This window comes from Gallus gallus, chromosome 2 (assembly GCF_016699485.2).
Source record: "Gallus gallus isolate bGalGal1 chromosome 2, bGalGal1.mat.broiler.GRCg7b, whole genome shotgun sequence".
NCBI classification, from domain to species: Eukaryota; Metazoa; Chordata; class Aves; order Galliformes; family Phasianidae; genus Gallus; species Gallus gallus.
In genome coordinates this window covers 104157574-104183360 of record NC_052533.1, presented here as the reverse complement: position 1 = coordinate 104183360, position 25787 = coordinate 104157574, and the positions used below count along the sequence as shown (strand labels likewise).

Sequence of the window (25787 nt, the reverse complement as noted above, 5' to 3'; positions counted from 1 at the left end):
ACATATCTTATTAAAGCTGATGAATGTAATCAGCAGCTTTCAGCCTGACTGGATATTGAATGCTCCTTTATATAGCAATAAGTCAAAAGAGTAGGAAGCCATTGCTCAGAGGAAATGCAAATAAAATGGAGAGACCAAATAGGTTTCCCTAGAGCTAATTGTAAACCAGTTGGGCTGCAATATTGATTTATGCAAATGCCTATGTCTGTATGAGGCAGAAAGGATGACAAATAGAGCGACCCTGGGAACAGATAGGAAGGCTTCGTGACAGCCAAGACATTGTCACACTGGGCAGCACTGCTATGTGGAGCATCATGAAGTTTGAGGGGGATTCTGCCCCATTTTGCTGGTTGGTATAACCAGTACCAGTATGACTTGGCACGCATTACATATATTTTGGAGAGGATAGATGCAAGATTTTCTTGACTTTGGTGTAATATACAGAAGTGATTGAATTTCCACTTGAAAATACTAACTTCTGTAATTTGAACAGTGCTCTCAGGCACAGGGTTTGGTTAGATGGTCCTATTTGAAGCAAGGAGTTGGACTCGATGATCCTTGTGGGTCTCTTCCAACTCAGGATATTCTACAATTCTAATGGATTTAATCACAGTTTGCTACAGATATACTCACAACTGGGTTTAAACAAACTAAACCAACTGACCTTTTCTTCCTGTTCTCCAAGAGCTGTCATGAAGCAGAGCCCACAGCCAGCTGCATGCTCTAGGTTAGTACAATATGAGCTGAGGGCAAGCACTGCCTGTGCAGTAGGAAGAAAAACAGTTTCTTTCTATTTCAGTATGCTGTAGGATGGAAGTTTTTGTATTGATAGTCATGATGAATTCATTAAGTGCAATTTGAAACCAGCCTGGTACAAAATTGTCCAGAAGTCTGTTAAAATCAATGTAATTATGGAGTGAGTAATTAGAATTCAATCAGCGGCGAAAGCTGCTGATTCCTGAGACAGAGAAATCAATATATAGTTTGGCAGAAATCATAAATCGTGATGGTTACATTCTGTAAAATTAGAAGGCAACTTGCTTTATACTTTCAAGATTACCAATTAATTACATCTTTCACCTACATTCCTTCTTTGCGTCTCTACCCAGCACACACAGATCTCCCATAGCTATAGTTGTTTTGAGGGTTTTTTTTTTATGTTGACCATGGAAATTTGGATCATGTAAGCAATTTTTATGTTCTGATCAATTTGGGAAAAATGTCAATTTAAAACCAAGAGGTAGAGATGGAGGCAAATTTCTTCATGCAAACTGAAAATTCAGGCACAGTGTTCTAATACTTATGATAACCTTTAAGGTAAATATGAAGACTTAGTCTGAGGATGTCATCTCACAAAAATCATTCCATTGGTATTTCAGGGACTTGGAGCCTGGTATATACTAAAACTGCAGAAGGTTCCATAACTGGCTTAGTGGTGTTTTTCTTTTTTTCTTTTTTCTTTTTTCTTTTTTCTTTTTAACAGGAATCCTACTTAAAAGCAAAGAAAAAATATGAAATTATGGGGGAAATACATTGTACTGCCTGCCTTGAGCCACCTCATCAAAGATGAGCATTAACGACTATAATGAAAGCATTAAAGAAAACATGAAATGATGTGCAAATAATTCGTGCTACCTATCTTAAGCCATTTCATCAAAGAAGAGCGTTAATAATTCGAGGAGGTGTTCTGAGCAAGACCTACCAATTTTAGCTTCTGAAATTCAGCTCTTGAGCATTACAGAAAACAACAAGAAAGCAAGCAACTTTCTGGAAAAAATAAGCAGAAAAGAGATAAGAAGAGAGAGGGACAGGCTGCATATTGACCTAAAAAAAACCAACACTAAATAATAGATTTTATTTCTGTGACCTAAAGGTGATCCTCAGTTCATTTGCACACAGTCTTGGACAGAAAGAGCAAAATATCCATTTCTCAGTCCTGCAAGCTGAGTTTAGCAGCTCCTCCATCTGTTGAGCTATAGGAGCAGGCAGAGGCCCTGCTCTGCTGCTGAGTATTACTCCCATCTGAGGTAGAATGCAAGGTTGAAATTAGAAGCAGTAACCTCATTTTCAGCTGCCTGCCTGGAGAATTGTAGCAGGGACCCCCAGAGCAAGGCAACATTTAGAAGCTAGGCGCTGCCATAACTCCATTGCTCACAAGAAATGGGAATAAAGAAACAGGTGACAAGTGGGTTCTGCGTTTCTATCTTGGGCAGGTCCAAGTCTTGCTCTTCTTTAGGCTAGAGTATTGAGCATCACTTCTTTGCAGCTCATCAGTTTCCTATTCAGGTTGACTGGGTGACTAGGCATTTGTCTGAGGAATCACAGGAAGTTATTGCTGATCCCAGGATGCTCTGACTTGGCATTAAGAGTAAAGCATTTTAATAATCTATTGTAAGTCTCAGTCTTACACGTCTCCAACTCTGCAGAGAAGCTCTTAAACACTTTATGAGTCTCTGCCATTTAATAATATGCTAGATAGGCTCAGCTTGCAAAAGAGAAGGTACATTGGCACCAGACTTTCTTTTCTTTATCACTGCTAAATATCAGGCTGACAAGACTGATCGTCTTCCCTGATTGCTTCCTTCACGTTTTATTAGAACGTGTTCCTGCATTCATTCAGATATTTAATTTCACCATTGATGGCTGCTTCCTAACACATAAACAACTCTGTCTTGGGTTGAAAAAAGTTTATATGATGTCCAATAATTGCCTTAAGTGAAAACAACCACAGTTGCTAGCCTAATGCATTCCTCGAGGTTACTGGACTCAGGAGCATTTTCGACTACTAATTGTTTTTCTGCTTGCTCCTTTGTTTTTCCCTTGGTCTGATAATTAATTTCTTCATTCCTTCCTCAGGTTTTCATGGTCATACACTAATTTTCTTCCTCAAGCTCCTAAAATGCTTTTGTGTACCTTGGCCTCAGGATAGAACCACTACTCTCCTGAGCATACACCAGCCCCTTAGGTGGGGCTCTGCTAAACACGCTGACCCTGGAGCTGCCCCATCAGCATCAGCAGAGACCTGGCAGAGATACACAGATGTAGGGTTGGTTTTCTCACTATTTACAAATAAAATATCCTTTCCCTACACTATACATGATCAAGGTCTGATATGTGTAATGGGAAACTCTAGACTTCTTACACCATCTTCCCAGACAGCTTCTGCTCCTTCAGAGACAGCCTGAGGAACTGCTTTTTTTTTTTTCTTTTTTTTTTCTTTTTTTTTTTTTTTCTGTTTGAGCAAGGGACTGACAACAGCCAAAGGGTATTTCTAAATAATCGTAGCATCACCGGGACTTACACTCCTCCTGAGAAATAGTCCTGGAAGAAATAGATAAAGATCTGGATGTGCTCAAAGGGAAGAAAACAGTGGCTGTTGGATGCTCTGTGGAAACAATGTGACCCATCTCCTATAAATATGGAGTAGGATGCTGGCTGGGGTGGTGAGTGCGAGCCACAGCCATCATTGCAACACTCCACTACTCTCAATCCAAAGTTTTTGGCAGTATTACCATGAAAGTTACTCATGCTCATGCAGGAGAACATGGACATGCCAGAACAAAACGTATTACTGTCATAACATTACCCACGCTCATCTCTCACTCTCCCAGTAAACCGCTACTACTGCTGCCACGTTCCCCATGTTTTGCAACAGCTGTATGTAAATACTTGATTTACAGTGGAAATTACAATTGTGACATTTGTTGATCCACGTTAGTATAAGACTAATATCTCAAATTCAAGTGTGCATATTGGTTTTCCTGGAAAAGAGGTTATTTCTTATCTCATTTAGAGGAAAATTTCATGTTCTGAAGCACCAGTCTTCAATAGGCCTGTTGACAAGAACAAAGCAATCCTGTCTGACTATTCAACTTGCCCATATATGCAGAGCTACAGTACATGAAATGGATGGAGAACTAATTTTGTCTGTATACTTGGAGGTATTACATTGCCTGTAGTTGATATTGCAGCTTTTCCTGTTAAATTATTCCATCTTCTGGTGATGGTGATGCTGAAGGTAATGGAGGCAGTTCTGGCTTACTAATACCAGGACTGGGTAAAAAAAAAAGAGCTTCCTGAAGCAGAAAGTGTGATTGTAACAATGCAGAAATGAAAAAGGATGCTCAGGGACAAGTGTAATACCTGAAAGGTGTAGTAATTCACTTACTGAAAATGACCAGGTTTCATACTACCAACATCTTCTTAAAGGATTGTGTTCAGTCCTCTTTGACAGCTTAAGGTCTCTTTTTCTATATAATGTAATCTTTACAGGCAGCTGCCAGAGAATGCAGGATAATGAAGGCAGGTGCTGAATACAAGATACATTTCTGTCATAAGGTGAATTTCATACATATTTTTGAAGTTGATCCAACCTTTGCAAAACATGATCTGATGTAGCTAAATGAGAAGCCCCATTTTGCTGGTAGGGTGGCAGAAAGGAAACCTAATCTATAGCCTGCAGTCGCAGGATTGTATTGGAGCGTGTGCATACACTTGCTGGGGACAAGGTGACCTGAGCAAATGCTGGTATGTCTTTTGCTCCAGTCTCCTGTGGGGGATATCTTACCTTATATTCAAAACCATATGCTAAAATTATGTTTGCAGGCAGTCAGAAAGAAAAGATGAACTGAAGTCAAACTACCCCGATGCATTTGGTAACTGTCACTAATTCCTTTAATAACACTTCTGTTCCCTACACAAACTGACACACACCACATAAATTGGCAGTTGGTGCAAGTAAGACTGGTGATTCAGTGGGAGCCTGAATTGTTCCCTCTTGTTAGTCCCTGCTGATGATTTTGGGAGAGTTCTCTCTAAAATGTGTTGTCTCACAGCTGGCAGCTGGCTGGCTACTCCACCGGGACAGAAGGACATAATAGTTATTTTTCTTGAAGTCCTATGGTGCAGGAAGAGCAATCACAGGTGCAAACTCCAGAGTGGCCCAGGCTGTGGATACAACAGGAGCCAAGTTTCATGTTGTGGAGCTCTGGGCTTTTAGTTTAATAAATCCAAACTGCAAACAGAGAATGTATTTGGTTCTGAAATTTGAAATGGATGGACCCTCTGACAGCAAGGTACCAATGGGATTTGCCAATAAAGCTTTCCCTGTGAGCTACTTATCAAATGGGATTTTTTACAGCAGACCATTGTGAAAGTCCTGATTATTTCCATTTGTTTTGTTTTGAACTCACAGCTTGGCAGTCGGTCTTATGACACCGACAGAGCAGCAAGTGAATACCTAACATGAGTCTGAAGTCAGTGAAAGACAGTAGGGAAAATAAACAAAAATTCCTGATACTTTAATTCACTCCTGTAAGTTCAAACTGTTGTTGTAATCTCAGTTCTCTTTGGTTGATCTTCAAATTCAAAACAGATTCACAGACAAATACAGATAAGTAGAAAGTGTATACAACATCATGTATGCATGTAGAAAACATGTTGATCTTAATATATATGATTAAAAACAGGTTTAAGATAGGTGTAGTTGGAAAATATGGACAGTGGTAATCCACAAATGACAGAATGACTTGGGCTGGAAGGGATCTTAAAGATCATCTGGTTCCAACTCCCAGATACTTCGTTAAGGATGCTAAGTGTGCGTGGGGCCCACATTTCTTGTGGTTTCTTCTCTTGTCTAACACTCAGATAAAAAATCTTCAACCTCTACTCAACAGAAACTTTGCAGTTTATAAATACAATAAATAATTGTATCTGGTTTACTTCTACATATACTATCAAATATTTGCCACTATGGATGTAAAGCTTTCTTAAACAATGTGTTTTGTACCTAAGCATTTAGCTTTAAAGGGATAATTATGAAGCAGAGCATTTGTTTGTAAAACAAACAAAAGAATAACAGGCTGCTTTGTTTATTCTTTAGCTGTTTTCTCATAGTAATTATGATAATCCTGGAAATTACAAACTAACAAAAATACTTATGCTTTTCCATTTCCAAAGTCAATGAAATTTCCAAGTATGTTTAATAAAATAGCTAAAATAAACAAAACCAATCATTGCATTTCAGATCGGGTGTGTACTGGGAAAGTCAGTCAAGAGCATGCTACAGTTCCACTGATAGTTAGCAAATGTTTAATTGTGCACATGGGTATTTTTCCTTCATTAAGATAAATGCTAAAATTATTTTAGATTCTCCTGTGAATAGGATTATAAATCATGTTCCCCTTTCCAGATGTGGCACAACAGTCTGTAGTGATGGAAACATTGCATGAGTGCCCCTGTGGAAGGTCATGATGTTTCAAGTTAATTATCACGTATTCTTAAATTTTATTCCAAAGACATTAGAAATGAAATCTTACGATACTGTCTGGAAAAGGTAAGCTCAGTAGTCACAAGTCTGAAGAAAAACTTGACTGAGAGAATGGGTCATTGAAAATGTCCTTGGCAAAACCAAGTTTGTTCAGTAGGTGACAATGAGACAAAACCAGAAAGACGGTGGCTTACAGTGAACTCATGAATAAGACGAATCCATTGCAGAATTCTAACATAGGCTAAAGGATGACTGCTTCCCATTAGGTAAACAATCTGGTCTATGCAGCAGTTTCCTTCATAAGAAGCAACATTTCAACATGCAATAGGTTACCACAAAGAAGCTAGTGAGCTTTCTGTGTCCTTTGGAGACAGAATGAGAAGAAAAGGGCACAAAATCAGTATAGGAAAATTAAGTTAGTTGCAAAGAAAATTTTCCTTTTTAGGAAAAGCCTTCCTCAAAAATTTAATTAGTAGAGAAAAGCCTTCCTCAAAAACTTAATTAGTAAAGAGAGAGATAAGCTACAACCTGGAGAGCATTATTTATATACAGCTGATCTGAACTGAGCCAAGCGAAATTACCAGGAAACCTGAGAGATCTGCTAAGATTTTATGATCCTCGAGCATCAGTGTGGTGTTCACTTGTGCTTTCTTTCACAGCATTCTGCAGCAGTGGAGCCTGGAGGCAGGAAATATGGCTTCATGTACATGTCAGGAGGGAAACTCCTGAGGTTAGAGAACTTTCTGCCATTATCACTGTTTCCAGAATATCTCCAGTCCAGTTCCCAATGTTAGCTGAAACAGCTCTTTCCAGATCTCCTCCACTTGTAACAGCACAGTATTAGAGGCATATTTAGTTCTCTCTGGCTTCTCTTCCTTAGAGTGCATAAAGTTATGGAAGGCTTGATTAAGCTACTATGAAGCTACAGAGCTTAATTGGCCATGCATGCTGCTGACACTCTAATCCATCTAGTCTCCCACTCTTAACTAAGAGGTTTTAATATGTGAAAGTATTCACAGAACCAGGAGCACATGTAATTCCAAACAATGATTCAGCTAGGAGAAGGGATAAGAATACGAGACATACAGCTTTATTCAGCACCACATGGTGGTCAACTCTACCAAATACTGCCAACAGACCGAGAAATGTTAGCATAGTAATTAGTCCAAAAGATTATAGCCATAAGAAGAGCAATCACTATTGTCTCAGAGCAATCACTATTGTCTCAGAGTAATATCTCCATCTAACAAAGCCAGCTGTGAGAATATTTTTGGCAGAATTCAGACAACAATAGGCCCCTCTAGGTTATACCCTCTCAAAACCATTTTTTTTTTTGTTTGTTTGTTTTATACTTATCCCAATTTGTAGCTAAAAGGAAGCCTGTGATGAGTAATTATTATGCTTCCAAATCTTAGGCTAGCATGTATCCTACTCTAGTACAGTATATTTGCCCTAGTTTTCCATAAATATCTCCTCTTTGAGGTGGTGCAAAAGCATAGGACAGTACTGATGCTTGATCACATATGATTCATTGTACAATGATCAAACATTTCAGACTAATGTTCACAATAGCTATATATCACATATATATTATATATATACATATATATATATATATATATATATATATATATATATATAAAACTTGTAGTTCTCTTTCTGTCCTTCTCCTACTACACAGTGTCTGGTTGTCACTCAGCCTAGTCTTTGTTCTACTTTCCATCCTCATTTGCCTCAGCATTTCTCAGTGACTTTTTTTCCTGGCACGTGAATAGTGAAATGTCATAGTTTGTGCAGTGCTTGAATCCAGGCTGTCAGAATGAGTTCAGAATCTGTCCATTGGTCCTAATAAGTAATGCAAACATTCAACATACGATACAATGCCAACACTGGTTAAGCAAATTATATAGTGTTTTATTTAATTTAATCTTCCTTTATCTGTGCTTCAGCTGCCAGACTGTCGTGTCACTGTATTTCTGCTTATTATCCCAGGTATTTTAGAAGGTTTAGGATGAAAAAGGAACAATAACATGGGAATTACATGTCTGATGTCATGGTGTCCTGTTTCAACAGACTGTGAATCACTTTAGAGACGTACTTAACTGCATGTATCAGTTTGCTTCTCTGTCGATTTATGTAGACAGCTTGTCAACAGATGTTGAATCAGTGCAGAACTTTCTACTACCAAGAGTGCTGTTGGGAGTAAGAGAATTTTGTTTGTCTCACATTTAGGGCATGTCAAGTGACTAAAGCATAATATTTAGATTTTATTTCTCCAATGTTCAGTAATTATGGAGAAGATAATGAAATATTCCTAAGAGGGTTTTTTTTTTTTTTTTTAATCTGCCTAAGAGCAGCTACTTGTAGCTGAGGAATATAGATTCCGCAGTGAAGATGAAGACTAACTGTTAATGTTCCATCAGCCAAAATTTAGAGTAAAGCATGAAGAATACATATTTTAAGATCTTTACAAACACACTTAAATCAAACAGCTTAAAAATTCCCAATTAATTATGTGTGAACACCACAATACCAATAACTGAAACACCAAAGAAACTGTCTCAGTTAGGAACTCTAACAATAGGCTATTCTTCTCTAGGAAGTGCCATAATCAAGCATTATTTCAGAGAAGAAGGATAACCATACCCTTTCTCTAGAACTCAACAGACTAGAAATTATGATGTTACATAGCTTTTACAGTCACTGTTCAAAAGTCCTGGAAAAACAGCTGCCACTTGGAATCTTCTCACAAAAGTGATGAAGGCTTTTAGAGGAAATTCATCCTTTCACAAACCTCATTTCAACAGAAAACCTTCTGATGCTTGGTTAAGGACTTCATTCCTTCATTTGTAGTCTGTGGTTCAGTAGTAGGGAGAAGTAATTTTTACTGAAACCTGACCTCCTGATTTTCAGATGGGATATCCAATAATACTGCATAAAATAGCTCAAGTAGGATGGGACCACAGGAAGTCTGTAATCCAACCTTCAGCACAAGGCTGGGTCAGATATGGGGTCAAGCCAGGCTGCTCAGGACTTTATCTAATCTTGGCTTGAAAGCTTGCAAGGATGGAGCCTGAAAAACTGGATATACTTTGATTTAAATTGTAAATGTATCATATAACACAAAAACATATATATACCCTGATCACCAGCACTAGCACAAGGGAAGTAAAAAAATGGGAGCTACTCTTAACCTTCCTAGACATGCCTGTAACTGGAAGCCCTCAACAGCTTTTTAAATACAGAACACATTTCCTTTCTCTATTTTCAAAAAAAAAAAAAAAAAAAAAAAAAAAAAGAAAGAAAGAAAGAAAGAAAGAAATCAATTCTCAGGACGTCCCGAGGCATTTTCCAGCTGTGCAGCACTTGGCAGGATAGTAGCTGCCATTTGAAGAACATTTTAGAATTAGGGTAAGGTAATGGACTAGCCTTCAATAAAAAGATTGCAACTACTGTTTTCTTTTGGCCTTTGAGGCAGGAGCCCATAAGACTTAAAGAGCTTCTCCGGTTACTCACTGAAGTGTTTAAGTAGAGATGTTTTTGTTTTTCAGAGACTTCATAAAAATCAAACTTTTTTAATAGCTGAAGAACAGGCAATTTGAACTACCTAATATTTTTGAATGAGCATACATTTTGCTTTGAAAGGCTTTATTAATTGCCCCAGTATAGCAGTTATGAGCAAATGAATTTTATAACAAGCTGCTAGCAGGTTTTTGGTTGTTTTTTTTTTTTTTTTTAAAGAAACAAGTAAATGCCCCATAGTAATGCTTTGCAGAGGCAAATTTTAGCCTCCTAACCAAGAAACAGAGAATGTTGTAGGTGGTATATTTCTAGCTAATTAGTTGAAAATTAAAACAGCTCAAAGAATTAAAATAGAACTACTTGCTGGATGGCTTGTGCCCCAGAGCAAAAGACACCTTCGCTATGATAAAATGCTTTTAATCTTCAAACGTTTCTCTAATCAGCTCTATGTTGATATACAGCACACACCACTGAAACAGACAGTGCTGACGTGGCCTATCCTGAAATTCACTGAGGTAAGTGATAGTGGTACTTGGAACAAATTTGCCTAATCTAGACATCTCCGAAGGGCTAATCTTTCCCCTTAGGAAAAAGATCAGACCAAACAGGCACAATTTTTTTCACATCTGCTGCCTGAGTAATGGATTTTATATTAAAGTCTTCTTAAAAATAAGAATCCGTGACTTCTGACTCTTTGAAATTTGTATATGTGGGCAGGCGGCTGAGTTAGCTTTGACAAAAACTTCACAAAATGTCAACTGGAAACCTGGGCTGAGTGGAAAGCTGAGTTAGAGTGAGGGTTTTCCCGGCAGCTCACAGCAGTGAGTGGCACACCTCGTTTCTGTTCCACATGGCAGTGGGATATGGCCTGAATACCCACAGGGGATTTGGGGGAGCTATTGAAGTGTGGGGAGGATGCATTACTGTAACCTGACCCCACACCAAGCTTTCCTCCACGGCTGGCACTGCTGAGCTGAAAACATGGAAAATGTGGTTGAAGAGCCTAAATTGGTCTTATTGTAAAGATGCTTTTATTTCAGCAACATGACTTGTAATTTTCAGCAGGTTTCATTTTCAGTTCAGGACCTGTTATTTCTCTTCTGTAACTGCACTGACTACTCACGTTACTGTGAGTAAGCACCACCACCCCGCCACCATCTCACTGCTATCAGAAGATGACTTTGCTGCTTTAAGCACTGAGCTGCTGTCTGCAGGAAACATGCCTAGAAGAAGCATGCAGAAGCCTGACAAGAGTAGGTTTTCTGATGCAGGCGCTGGCTCCGTACCAGCTCAACTGACTCTCAACTGACTCAGACAGACAGCCGCCACCCTTTTGTGATTCCTTTCTTTTTAGCTATGCGTCAGGCTTCAGAAGGTGCCGATTACATTTATGTAGTTAATGAGTTTCCTAATCCAGTGTCTAATTTCACCTGCATGTTGAATTTTTAATCTTGTAAAGATGCTTAAATCCACAGTTGGAATATGTCCTCTGTACTGGAAGAACCTGTAGCGGAACAAGTCATATATAAACTAAACATACTTTTTTTTTTCTTTTAACTGAGTTGTAAAATGGGACTTGGATTTATCCCAAGGCATTTAATTTATTCCTTTAACTGAAAAAAATCCCACCAAGACATCTGATATTTTCAGTGTTATATATAACTTTAATCAGTTGATGGGTACAGCCGATGAGTAGATCAATCTGAAGAAATATGCTTTCAGTGTGTGCTTATTGAGTGAAATTAAATCTTCAACACTCAGAAGACTAATCTGTATATCCTTATTAGAAGCTTCAGTGACCTTTATTGCAACCTTCGGAGCGTATTACCTCAGGAAACTAAAATTCAGGAGGCATGTTGTTTTTCTCTAAAATCTTGCTGGCCACAAGGGACTAACAGGTGTAGAATTTTAATCCGAGGTTGTATTTTTTTGTTAGGGCACGTGCTTGTCATTGTGTTGCATTCCTACCAGATTGGCTTAAAGGGGAAATGTGCTCTACTTATGGGAATTCACAAGAAACGGCATTTTATGCCATTAAATTAATTTCCATTCCTCCTTCTCCTCTGTTCATCTGTACCAGGGTGAGAGGCAAGCTGCAGGTGTGGCAGTGTAAGGGACTGTCTTAACGCAACTTTAATGATGGATCCATGGCTGCCTTTAAAGAATGAGAAGGAAACATCGTTGCTCGCTGGGTTTGCTTTCAGCTGCTAACCTCTATAATGAACCCAGACTGGGCAGATTCTTAAGTTAAATAAAAATGTACAGTATCTCAAGTGAGGCTATATGTAATCACACCATCCAGACTAAATAGAAGCAGGCTGGTTTACTGTCTGGATTGGAAACCCATAAGGAACAACTCACTGCACAGGTCTTGGCTGCCTTTGGCTGCTTCAGATCCTGGAGCACTTTTGTATGAACATGTGTTATCCCCAGCGTCTGAGCTCTGGTTTGGGGTAATTACACTCTGCTTAGTTAAGTGCCCCTTGGAAATCAGAGCAGTATGCAACTCTTTACTGCCTGTTCTGAACCAGTCTTGAGCTGGTTAGTGAAGTTCAGCTTCACACCAAAGGTTGTGCTTGGCTGGTTAGAAAAACAATTACAAGATGGTTTGCTATCTGTTAGGATAAAAGGTGCTGTGTAAAAATGTGAAGTTATGTGACTGTTAAACCAAGAAAGGGCTTATGAAGAAAATAGTGGGGCAGGAACTCAAGGAGCGTTCCAGAGGCAAATGCTGGAGTAATTCTAGACAGCACTGCAGCAAAAACCCTTGAAAGAGAGAAAGATGGATAAAAGTGGTTTGAGAATAGCTCTGGAAAGTCAGAGCTCGCTCCTCTGTGCTTACCCAATTGCTAGCAGGAACTAGAGAATGTCCTTAAAGAAACGTAAGCAAAGCAATACGTCTGTTAAAGACACAATGTTACTGATCTACATGTCTGGACTATTGTAACAATAAGCTGATAAGGTTTGCAAAGCACAAAGTAAAGTAAACTATTTTTCTCTGTCATCCTGTTTCCTATAGATGACAGTAAAGTTTGTATGTCAGAATCCCACCTGCTTTAGTAGCTAATTCCAGCTATGACTTGCCTCTGCCTGGCAGTGTATTTGCTGGCACTGGGAGAGCCTACCTCTGGATGTGTAACAGCAAACAAAACCTGTTAGAAAAGCGCTTAATCTCATAGGCGTTCTGAGGCAGGAACGACGAGAAGCTCTCCGCGTAATGACACGGGCTTTGCAGACACTGGCAGCAGGGCAGGCAAACGAGCAAACGCTAGATTTACCTGCCCCCGCATGGATCAACCGCAAAGCGCTTTCAGGGTTCCCCTTTAGGCGAAGACCACAGTCCACCCAGCCCCAAAGTTTGGCGGTGAAACTTTCCGCCTCGCTGCAGACACACCTCCAAGAACTCCCATCCCGCGGCACCGCCGAGGCGGGCAGGTAAGGGGCTGCCGCGGGGGCGGGCGGGCCGGCCGGGGAGTGGCGGGGCGGGGCCGGCGGCGGCCTCCGCCCCGGGCGGTGGCGCGGGTGGACTTGTTGGGGGTTTTCCTCTCAGCCCCCGCGAGCGGTGGCTCTTTTCTCGCGGCGTCTCCGCTGCCGCCCAGCCCCGGGGTGTTGGGCGTTTCACCGACGGGTGCGGGAGGAGCGCAGCGGACGGAGCTCGGTATGTTTTCACCCGGGGGGATTGCGGTGGCCTGGGGCAGACAGATTGTTTCATCCGCTCCTGGTTTTTCGTGGCGCGTCGTCTTTCTGTAGCGAGGGGTTCTCGCTCGCAGGGCTAGCCTCCGTGGGCTATCTTCCCTATGGGGAGAGGGAGGATTGCGGGTCGCTGTAGGAGCCCGAAGCTCTGGAGCGTACCCAGAAGTTTAGCGGAAACCTATTACTCTGCAATGGAGCGCTCTGTAGAAGAAGCAACTTTTCTGCTGACTCCTCTTCCTCCTCGCAATGGTCACGCGACAAAAAATAGGGAATTCAGGGCATATCTGTTACATTAAAAAAAAAAGTCCCTTGTATTGTCTGTGCGTTTTCAAGGAGTGAACTGAGTAATTGGGACAGACAGGCTGCAAGTCTCTTTGGCACGCTGGTAACACTTTGGTTCACTGGGGTCAATAAATAAGATCTCATAATTCCCTTACATGAGAAAGGGAAAAAAAAATAAAAAAGATTGTTGAAATAAGATCACTTTTATCTCCTCCATCTTAAGAGGGGAGGAAAAAGTCCATCTTGAGCCCTGCTAGAATACCTGGAGTCATCAAGTTGCTGCCTCACGAGCCCTGATTCTGTTTAACTTTCCAGGTGACTTTCATGGGTCTGTGCACTGACTTCAGGCTGTACAGGTAAGAGGTAAGCACGCCAAGCTTGTCTTTGTGTGCTCAGGAACAGTAGTGTCCCCCAGTCTTGACTGGGAGGTTAAAAAAAAAAAAAAAAAAAAAAAAAAAAGCTCTGTCAGTTTTCTTTTCTGCAGTGAGAAAGTGTCCATAGAACGTAACCATTGACAATGGATATTTGGTAAATTAGTAAAATTCCAAACCCATTGTTATCAGTACTACTGGAGTATCTTCTCTGTTCTTTTTAAGCAAGCAAAATGTTTCATGAAGGCAGTAGGTTAATCTAGACGCTCACAGGTAGGACAGTTATACGTTTATCTGTCATTAACACAAACACAGCTTTTTGTTTGTTTCCTGGATAAAGAAAATTATTAGAACTGCAGTAAAATAACCTGCAAAGAAGCTGTCTGGATAGTTACTTTGTGGATTAAACTGATATGGTCTGAAGTTCAAGAAGACTTATGGTCGATGAGTAGGACCAGGTAAGTAATTGTATTGCTGTGTGACCTCAGAAGTAGCGTTGGTACCATGGACTGGTTTCAGTCACCTGATGTTATTTATTACTGTGGAGCGATTTAATGGCATCAGGAACCAATACGTGCTCTGGTAGTTAAAATGAGACATGTTGCAAGCATTGCTTCATTAAGAGATTTTTCTTTGGAAAAATATTAAAGAGGTAATGAGAAACTGGTTTAAGTATGTTAAAATGGCCAAATCAAATGCAGAACTTATTTACTGCGCCATGTTCCTCCTTTTGTATAACACTATATTCTACAAAATACATTAATAAAATGTAATTACTATAACAGCACTGAAGTTTGCTATGTAACAAGGGAGAGTGAAGTAGAAAAATGTTAAATATGTGTGGCTTGAGTGGTGGGAAGTTTCTCTGGTGGTGCTGATTTTTGGAATTGCCGATTGTTCTCGAAACTTCAGTTGTAAAGGTTTTGTTTCTGCTTTTTAGAAGGGCTTTACTGTTTCAGAATTTTCAGTGGGTGAAGGAAGGATGTGCACTTTAAGCAGCTTTCATCTTTGATAAGAAGTCCCTATGCATCTTTATGCAGAGGATTTCATTATATACATTTCAGATGCGTATTTCATATGACAGATTCCATTATTTTTCTTGTGGCACTCTATAACAAAATTATCTTAACCTGATTTGCGAGGTTGGTAGGTAGTAATCTTCTGTTATTGCTAGTTGTAAAGTCATGCAGGCCAGATGGCGTCTTCAGTTATGCTTAGAAACAGCCTTCCTGTAAGCGGCTCTGGAAGTTAAGGGGTTGCTGAAGTGTCGGCAGTACCAGTGGGCCTAGACAGAGCATCTCCCTCTGCAACACCAGTCACTAAAACACTGACTGCGTTGCGGTGAGAGAGATACTCATTGCTGCGCTGCCGCACTGCTTAGACCCTGTAATGAGACCTGCTGGATTTTTAACCTTTTTCTAACCCAGCAGATTCCTATGGATTGGAAGGACAACGTTATGGATTTTTTTTTCATTCCTGCACGTTTGCCCAGTGGTGCTGAGTTTATTGTCTTGATCCATTTACACAGTTAATCCGAGTTTCTGTAAGGACTTTGACTTCACCCAGCCATAATGCTCTGCGTAACTTGTTGGAAAGAGAAAAGAGCAAATGCTGAATACTTATTCCTAGTTGCCACTGGGATAAACCAGAGTGAGGAGTTGCACTGCCTGATACAAGGAACTGCAAGCATTGTTAAGAGCTGAGGCTGTACCTTGTGTTTGTTGTTGTGAAGCCAGATAGATGGGGTGTGGGGAGTGGAAAGGTGATCCTGGAGGACATGTGTGAAGTACACACACAAGTTAACATGAGAAGTGAGGGAGGAGGGGGAGCAGTGAAGTGAGAAGATACCCTCATCTCCTTTTGCTGATTGTGCTGAAAGCAGCTTGGGCGGGTGTCCAGCAGGACGTTCCTTGGTGCAAAATTTTCCTGTTGTGATGGTCCAGTGGAGGCATCAGGAAAAGTGTTGCTTCGTGGGGGTGGAAAGGAAAGAGGGAAGAAGAAAATGTGGGTGGGCTGTGAAGGGTTGTGCCTTTGTGTGCTCTTTCTTGCTCTCCTTCTATTAATTCAGGTGTGCCTAAGGAGATGCTGAGTGGGTGGGAATTTGTGGTAACCCACAGTAGTATGAGTGCTTTGATCATTAAAAGGAGCATCTGGCTTTTTACCAGTTTTTGGCTGGTTAACTCACCACTGATCTTGATGATCTTTTTCAGGTAAAGGGGAAAAAAAAGGCAAATCATTTGTGAGGCAGTCTATTATTTCTATGTCTCAGATTTCATAAGCTTGTGATGGTGAGTGGAATAGTGGCAAGGAAGTACTACGTTAGCATTGGTCACAGTACATCTGGCTATTGGCATTGATCTGGAATAGCAGAGAGCTTCTTGAGTGCTGGAGATGCCTCACCTCATCTGCAGGTGCATTCGCTTGCCAGGTGGAGTGACATGGACGATGTAAGAAGCATGCCAAAACAGGGAAATGAACTCTTCCTCTTTTTTGAGTATTTGTGCTCTTTCATTTGCTTGTGTTGTCCACATGCATGAATTTGTACCTTTGAGCTGGACTCAAAACATGAAAGGGAAAAATGCGAAGAGCTCTGTGTTGCATCAGAGATGTGTAGTGTTTTTTTCTGTTGCCTTCCATGTCTTTGTACAGGGATTAAGAGTGATATGTACCAAGTTATCTCATACAGTCAGAATGTCCCTAAGATGTTGCCCTCTGGAAGCTCAAGTTAAAATAGCTAGTACATTGGGGTCCATACTTCCATAAGAGGTAGGAAGTAGCTAAGCTAAAGTAAGAGTCAATCTTAGCATAGGTGAAATGGACACCAGCAGTTTCTTAGGCTGTATTAACTTCCCTGGAGTAAGCATCTGACCCAGCAGGTCAAGCTGTCATCCAGTACAGCCATGGCTAGCAGTGAAGGAAGTAAGATCTACAGCCTAACTGGGATACTGGAGCTTCATGTGGATAGGACTAATCTCTTTTGAAAATACTTAGGTTGAAAGTAATTACTTGTTTGCTGTTCTCTCACAGCCACAGGAGAGCATTCATCTTGATGAAAGAATATTTGCAGATAGTCTCTCTTTGCCAGGATGCTCGGGAGTGTTATCCATGACCATGGTTTTTTAGTGCTGTAGAAGCAAATTTGTCAGTGTTGTGTGGCCATTTTTCAAGTTCTACTAGTAGACTTTTAGATACAGGCTTCTTTAATGCTGCTATCATTTTTCCATATGTGAGTTACAAATCACTGTATTATATAAATTAAACTGCTTATTCAAGCTGAAAGGCCTTTAAAATACTGTAAGGTAGCAGAATAGCTTTAAATTGTGTGGATTTGATATGTTTAGATTCTAACCAATGCTGAAATAAGTATTGTTATTTAAAGGTAGTCTTAAAACTTAGACAATGCATAAACAAATACTACAGTCTTATAAATTAAATAAATTGAACTAATTGCAAATAGCATGAAAACTTGATACAAAGATAATTGCAATGACTGGTGGTGGAGTAAATTGTCTACAGGGTGATTTCTTTTTCTTTCTTTGCTTACCTTCTCTTTGTAGTGTGTGTGTGTGTGTGTGTGTGTGTACACAATATATGGAGATAGATGCATATAAAAGTGTGTTTTACAAATTTCTACCCTCTCAAAACAGTAACTACCCTCAAAGAAAAACATCTATTTTTATTTTTAACAGACTGTTTGGTACTGCTTCTGATTTTTTTACTGTGCATCCAAATGTTAATAATTTAGGATTTGCAGGTGGTGCTGCATTTGGCTGTGATAGTAATGGATTTCCACTTTCAGGTACCTGCAGACTATTTTTTTTTTTCTTTCAAAGATGCTCATTCAGACCTACAGGTCCTACTTACTTTTTTTTTTTTCCCCTAGTCCAGATGCTGTCAATGTCCTGTTACAGGAACAACACAGCTTTTGTCTGTAGAAAAACAGAAGGGTTTTGTATTTGTTGTTCCTTTAACTGAAGCTTCTTAAAGCATTGCTTATTGCTGGGAGGCTGCTTCCTCATCAGCAGAGTGATTTCTGAAGGTGTGTAAGCAGTGTAGTTGCTACAGGACTAATGCCAAGTGCAAAGGTTGGGAGTGGAGACCTGGGTAAACCTAAATGAGGTTGACTGTAAGTCTGAGAATGCTGAGGGTGCTGTACGAAGAGGTCAGAGTGGTACCAGCTAAAGAAGAGTGGGTTGGAAGGAGGCTCCACTACTACCACGTTTTCCAAAGGCTTTTCACAAATAAGTCCCTGAAGAGTTTTCCTTGCTTTTGCCCAGTTTTCACTGCTTCCTTCAAATACCATGTATTGTAATAGTTGCAAACAGGTATATTATGTGTAGGAAATCACATCTCTGCAGAAGGAATATGGAAAGAACTGTATGGAATAAAGCGACTGTTACCTTGCCTACAATGTCTTAGGTTCAAACAAAGTACTTTGACCGTAGAGGGGGGAAAAAAAAAGACTTCATAAATGCTCTGTATGTTCTTTTAATGCCTAGCTATCTGTCTTCTACAGAAAAATTGCATGTAAAGTGATATATACTTGGAGCTTAGATTTACTTTCTGCAGGCAAGTTTCTGCTTTGCAAAGTACTATATAATTTTAACGGCAGAATTGGAGGGGGAGGAAATATTCTGTGAAATTATGAATGCTGTTTTGTTCTTTCTGAAATCCTTTGTCTCTAAGAAAACACAGTTACTCTTTTCATTCAGCAGCCATTTTTAATGGGAGACCCAGCCACTATAGATGTGACAGTGCTGAGTTACTTAGAAATAAGAACTTTTCTTGTGGGATGCGCCATACTCTTACATTTCAGAATAACTATTAAGTGCCCATATTTTATTTTTCTGCTTATTTGAATGTACATGTGCTTCAGTTCAGTTCTTTTATTATCTGTCTATTTCCAGTATTTTTTTTTCAGTATATCATCTTCATTTAGAAGCTCAAGGTTTTTCATTACGTTATTTGCTGTTTACTGCACACTTCTATCAGATATTTACATTACAAGAGTGTCCTATTGTGTTGAATTTCAATTTATTTTTTCTTCTTGCTTTGCAGCCTAATTTTAACAACTGCTCTTGAGCTTCTAGTAACCTGCTTTCAAACTAAATGTGTTCTGATTCAGGTTAATGAGTTGCATCTTTGATATTCTGCAGTGTCTTCTATATTCTATTATAAACTGAGTTTATGGCCCTTTTGTGTCAGGGGTACAGGACTAGCTAAATTGCTTCTTCTTGTCAAGATCATGTTTCCAATGAAGTTAGTGGCAAGAATCAGGTACTTGAGTCTTTCCCATGTCACATAATATAGATGGGTGAAATGCTGATCAGGTAATTTTTCAGGCATCTCATCAGGATGTTAACTCCCTCCATTACAGCAGCTGATGATGACCAGCAGTGTGGAGGTGGAGTGGTGGCTGCAGGTACTTTGAGAATTCTGTTTGAATCCCATACAGGATAGAAATGTTGTCAGGAACATGAACAAAAACCTATGTGTTGGCAATAATAGCTTGTAAGAGCTGCAGCTTGTGTACAGTATACTGTTTATAGAGTCTTTGGTGGAGAACGACAGTGTAACATAAGAACTATCTGCATCTTTTATTATTCCAGGTCAGAGTCTGGACAAGTCACTGAAGAAGATGCAGGCACAGTGAGAACTTCAGAAAAATGAGCCATGCATCCTACTGAAAGCTGAGAAGTAGCCCTCTGTTAGGGTCATGAACGTACGACAAGTCTTTGTGTCGCTACTGATGTTTGGAGTAGCTGGTCTACTCCTCTTCATGTATCTGCAGGCCTGGACTGAAGAACAGAATACAGGTATAGTAGGCTTCTGGATTGTGAGTTTCTTACAGTATTTTTTTTTTGTGTGTTTGTTTTTGTTAAAGTGATTGTATCCATGGCTTAAAAGGTGTTTGGGAAGTCCATTGAGTAAGTGTGGACAACTCAAAGAAGTCCCCTTTGTGTGGCAGTAGAATGATATGGACAACAGATTTGTTTTAGTAACTGTATTTCATACACACGTGTGAAAAGGCCCCTAGTAACCTAATCGTATATGCTTCATTTGCAAAAATAAGTGTTGTGAAAGCATATTGTGTGTATTTGAAGCCAAGCAAGTCCACTTCTGGAACAGTTTTATTTGATAATTTGTGTGTGTGTGCTTTTTATACATTTACGCTGTGTGGCAAAGCAATTTTTGAAGAACTACTGTAATGGGGATAAAAACAGTAACAACACTCATAAGGAATCATCCCATCCCAGTGTTGTTATTACTAGAGATTGCTAGATACTGGATTTGTGAGTCTTTGTCGTATGTCACATCAGAGTCATGTTGCAACTTCAGCTAAATGTGTATTGGTGCTGGCTCAGGGTTATGTTACTCAGTTGACTTTCTGTTGTGGCAATTTACCATGCTTTGGTTTGCCCAGGGGGATGATCTATATCCATTTTGGAATGAAGCTAGTACGGCCAATTCTCCTCAACCCCTAGTACATACTCAGTTAATCTGAAGTACCTTTGAAATGTGTATGGGGTGGATATCTGTAACATCCTCATCACCCGCTGTTTTGCTTTGCCAATATGCTTCTGTTGTAGCACACTGAGCCATGATGTACTTGGCTTTTTTTTTTCTTCTCCCTCCGTAAAAATATGGTCTGTTCCCAGCTAGTTAAGAAGTACTGCCTGCTATGTCCTCTTGCCTCTATTGCTTAACTTCTATTTCCCCTGTAAAAAAATCTTACTTTAAAATACACTGATAATATTGTGAAGAGAGATGTTCATAGAACCACATTAGTCTTTTGGTTTCATTGATCTGTGTTTTTATCCAGCATGAGCTGGTAGGCTCTAGTAAGGTAATTCTGTTTTAGTTCAGGGAAAGATACCTGGGGGATTTCTAGTGCATTATTCCTGCAGTTACTTGATGCTGATTTTGAGTGTTTCAACTAAGTGCAGTGGTCACAATTTTGTTAGCTTCTTAATGTTTCTGGGCTGAACATAAAACCATAAAATATCCTGAGTTGGAGGAAATTCCCACAAATCTTTGAGTCCGTGCAAGACCACCCAAAATTCAAACCTTATGTCTGAGAGCATTGTCCAAACACTTAAACTCTGGTGGCTTGATGCTGTTACTGCTGCCCTCAGGAGCCCGTTCCATGCCCACCACCCTGTCAGTGAAGAACCTTTTTCTAACCCCCATCCTGACTCTCCCCTCCATGCCGTTCTGTTGGGTCCAATTGCTGTCACCAGAGAGCAGAGCTGCCCCTCCATTCCCCTCATGAGGAGCAGTAGGTTGCCATGAGGCCTCTCCTCAGGTTCCTCTTCTCCAGGCTGAATAAACCAGCCTCCACTTGTCCTGCCCTCCAGACCCTTTAGTGTCATTGTAGCCTTCCTGCAGATGCTCTCTAATAGTATTATATCCTTATACTGTGACGTGCTAACCTGCGCCCAGTGCTTGAGGTGAGGCCACACAGCACAGAGCAGGACAACAATCTGTGCTGGTATTGCTGGGCTTAATGCACCCCAGTGTGTGGTTGGCACTTTGGGCTACCAGGGTACACTGCTGACTTGGTTCAACTTGCCGTCAACCAGAACTGCCAGATCCCTTTCCATGGGGCTGATCTCCAACCTCTGATCCCCCAATCTATACATAAATCCAGGATTACCGTGTCTCAGGTGTAGAATCCAGCGCTTGCTCTTATTGAACTTCATGCAGCTGGTGATTGCCCAACCCCCAAATCTGTCAAGTGTAAGGCCTCACTACTCTAAGGAGAGTCTACATCTCCTAGTTTAGTATTGTCCACAAACTTACTTTAGTACGCGTACTAGTCCTGCATCAAAGTCACTGACGAAAATGTTAAAGAGATCTGGCCCCAGATAAGAAGCCTGTGGAACCCACTAGTGTATTTACAAGCTTATTTTAACAAAACTGTTAGAAGTAGTATGGGATCCCTTTGGAAAGGTTCCTACGTAATCAAGTGTTGACAGGAGTGTGTTGACAGAAGCAGACATTACAGAGCGAGTCTTCCTTGAAAAATCTGTGCTGTTCTTGAGAATGTTAATGGCAGATATCTTTGCTTTCAAGGTAGTTCAGGAATGTAGATGATGTCGGTAGATTATTGATTTATTTACTTGCTGACATTCTTTACATTCCTTCCATCTTTTGTCCTGTAGTTAACCTTTCTTTCTGTGCAGTGCTCACTATTACCATTTCTGTTCTTCTCCCACACAAACATGCTTTCCTTTTCTCTGTATGTATGGACTGTTAAGAAATAGGAAAAATTAAAGGGGGAATTAGAAGATACTGTGTTCTTCAGGGCAAACAAATGCTTTCTTTGAGGGTTTTCTCTTTGATTATACTACCATAATTTTCATGGTGAGAGGGGCTTTTCCTTGTTTTCACATGGAAATGGTGTATGTATACATTTCAGTAATAAAATAGAAACTATCAGAAAATAATACAGTCGTTCATGAGTTCAAAATATGATTGCAGTTTTGTGCCCTTTTGTCACTGGACTGCTGTTCTGACAGCACTTCATCAGAATCCAAACAATGAATTTTGACATTCTCTGCAGTGGATAGGTCAGCGCATCAGAAAGTACATGCACAGAAACTGTTCTTTGGTGTCTGCTCTTGTTTGTTTCTCTTCCAATTTAAAATGTAGAGAGCTACTCTGTTTTATTTCGAACACCTGTATCTCCTCTAAGCACTCTACAGCACAATTCTCTAATGATTTTCTCCTTTCCTTGATGCTGCTTAAATTTGCTATGAAATGAAATGTATTTCTGTATTCACAATATGCCTTGGTTTATGGGCACTTTCCACTCTTTTCTGCTATGTTTTTCATATTGACATATTCTGTGCACTGTGGCATTTTTGGGGATGAGCTGTCTGGAGAAGCACAAATTGACAAGTATCTATATAAGGATTTTATATTGTCTTTTAATTGTGTCACTAGTTGCACAGCTGTAATATAGCTAGAGTTTTAATCTGCAAGTATTTGATTTGATGTTCTACTGAGAAATGGAAAATGTTCCTTGTGCTTCTCAGCTGCTATGCCATGAGTCTGTAGAGACAAATGTTTGTTGTAGTTGGAACTGTTTTCATCTTCTGTAGTGCCCTGCTCAAGACAGATAACAATTGTGTTTGCGTTTGGTTGGTGGAGCAGAAAGTAGTTAAAGTTTGACTCAGCACAGGAGTGCCCTGTCTTCTGCTCCCTCCTGCGATGCTTGTGCTCCTCAGGTTAATTCTAATCATGGTTGTCATCTGTATCCCTTAAAAATATATATATATTTTGTAGTTCATGAAAGTTATATATTTCATTCTGAAAAGCAGCTCCTAGCTCTATGGTGGTCTTTTCTGATGGCTTTTTAGAGAGACATTAGCGAACTGTGATAAGAGACAAGCATCGTAGTTTGTCTTTGTGCACGGAGTGTGGAGAGACAGGATGATAAATCCATACTTGGATGTCAGAGTCCATTCTGCTAAATGTCATCAGTTCACCTCCTTGCATAGTAGGAAACAGACATGTCAAGGGCAATTTGGGACATGGATATCAACACCTACATATCTTACAAGGCTAACGTAACTGACATCAACATTGATAGTGTAAAATGTACTTGTGTGTTCTGCCTACAACAAATGAAAATATTTATATATGTTCACAGTCAGAAATTAGATTGGTATGAAATCAACTAAGTCCTACTGCTTTACTGGACAGTTCTCTATACTGTCTTATGCTCTTCACAAGGAGTAGTAAATACTGTATCACTGATAAAAACAGTTACTATTTATTACATACTTTAATAATTTCCAGCAGTGTAATCTCATATAGGGAAAGCAAACTAATGGGTCTTCCAGAGCTGATGTTGAGTTTTATATTACGAATTTCTTTAATTAGGATGTGTGAGTGTGTGTAAGGCACTTGCATTTTAACTCAGCTATGTTATAGATGTGAATTATACTTTTAAGTTAGGGATTCTGATATTGTACTTTGAAAGCTTATGTTTTTGGAGGCTGATACAATGTACTGTGATCAGCTAGTACAAAATTATCATCGAATATTTTTGTGAATAGACTTGTGTGATGAGTGCTTTGTTCTCTTTCTTCTTTCAGTAAATAGAATGGAAATCGTTGTGGAGTGTGCCTATTAACTTCATGCTTATCTGGAACTATTTCACTGTTTCATGAGGTGCAGTGTGACTGGTAACTCATCCGGAGAAATGCTGTGCTGTCCTTATCCTCCCATAGATATTTAGTTCCTGAGGGTAGGAAAGTCTGCCTCTTCTTTTTCTCAGCAGCTTTGTTTCACCTTAAATACTGGTTTTCTTGTGCATGCTTTCTTCCTTTGCAGGGCAGATATGTAGTTACTTTTCTTTTGAATTTGCCTACGATTTTTTGCAGTACTGTATGAGCGACTAGGCAGCTTTCAGCAGCCTACTTACTTTTCTGACACAGGAACACTTTGCCCTTTGAGCAGCTGAGTAGGCCTCATCGCTCTGACTGCATTCCCATTCCTTAGGCTGCAGCATTCATTTCTATGAAGAATCTGAAGAAGCTTCACTCAACTTGTCATTAAAAATCTCATTTTAAGAGAAGTTTGACATCCCATAAAACAGCATGAACTGTGCCAGTTCAGTCTGTTTTGGTAGTTATCCAGACTGATCTGTGCTATTCAGCATGAAGGTGGGATTTTTTTTTTTCTTGCTTTCCTTCCTAGCCTTGGTAGCTCAAGGAGATCTCTTGGGTCATTTGGTAACTTGGTAAGATACTATGAAACTTCTTACTTTTCTTGACACACAAAGTAGCAGATGAGCGTGTGTGAATGTGTGCATTGCACAGTACCGTTTAGTCTCTGTATGGGTGATTTAAAAAAATCTTTTTATTTAAACCTTACCCAGATGGAACAAGATTGTGGCTTAAAGGATAGTTCATATGTAATGACTTACAGAGGCAAGTGTTTACAGAAAAATTAAAGTTTTGCTGGAGAGTCTGACTGTAAATGAAAAAGGACTGTGCTCAATAACAGGTATTAATTGTGGATAATATAGTTGGCTTAGTACCTTTTGAAGTATTTGTTGTAGAAGCCTTGGGTAGTTTACATATTAATAGCTGGAGCATGACAAAGCAAATCTTCCTTGTTTACAGGCTTAGTGATCAGTGAGACTGGGTGTGTTCAGTATTTACCCTTCTTATTAGAATATACTGTCTTCTCTGTATATTTTCCTCATTACTGACTTGAAGCACAAAAGAAAGATGATTGATTAGGATGAGTAAATGCTGCTTGGTGAATGATTTTACTGTTCTTGAAGTTTCCCTTAAGAAAGGGGGAAGGATGACCTGGGGAACTACAGGCTGGTGAGCCTCACCCCTGTGCCTGGGAAGATCCAGATTCCTCCTGGAAGACATGTTAAGGTACATGAAGGGTGAGTGGGTTATCCAAGACAGTATAGCTTCACCAAGGGAAGGTTGTGCCTGACCAATCTGGTGGCTTTCTGTGATGGAGTGGTGGTATTGGTGGATAAAAGGAAGGCAATGGATGTCATCTACTTGGACTTCTGCAAGGTCTTTGACATGGTCCCTCACCACATCCTTCTCTCTCAATTGGAGAGAGATGGATTTGAAATAGAGACTATTTGGTGGATAATGAATTGGTTGGAT

General features: G+C 39.9%; 1 protein-coding gene across 8 annotated transcripts in view; it reads left to right on the top strand.

Moving 5' to 3' along the window:
- Positions 1-13160: 13160 nt before the first annotated feature.
- The window catches only part of CHST9 (carbohydrate sulfotransferase 9), an 86828-nt gene continuing 74201 nt past the window's right edge, over positions 13161-25787 (top strand). For 4 of the 8 annotated variants that reach the window (XR_006938339.1, XM_046937481.1, XM_419173.8 and 1 more), the window contains exons 1-3: positions 13299-13448; positions 14081-14121; positions 19746-19952. Coding sequence is in view for 5 of the 8 variants with exons in the window: in XM_419173.8 (XP_419173.2) it covers positions 19853-19952 (100 nt within the window). In the remaining 3 variants the exon portion in view is untranslated. Of the gene's footprint in view, positions 13226-13298; positions 13449-14080; positions 14129-19745; positions 19953-25787 lie in introns of those variants that run through there. The other 4 variants (XM_015278002.4, XM_015278001.4, XM_004939813.5 and 1 more) reach the window with 4 other exon arrangements.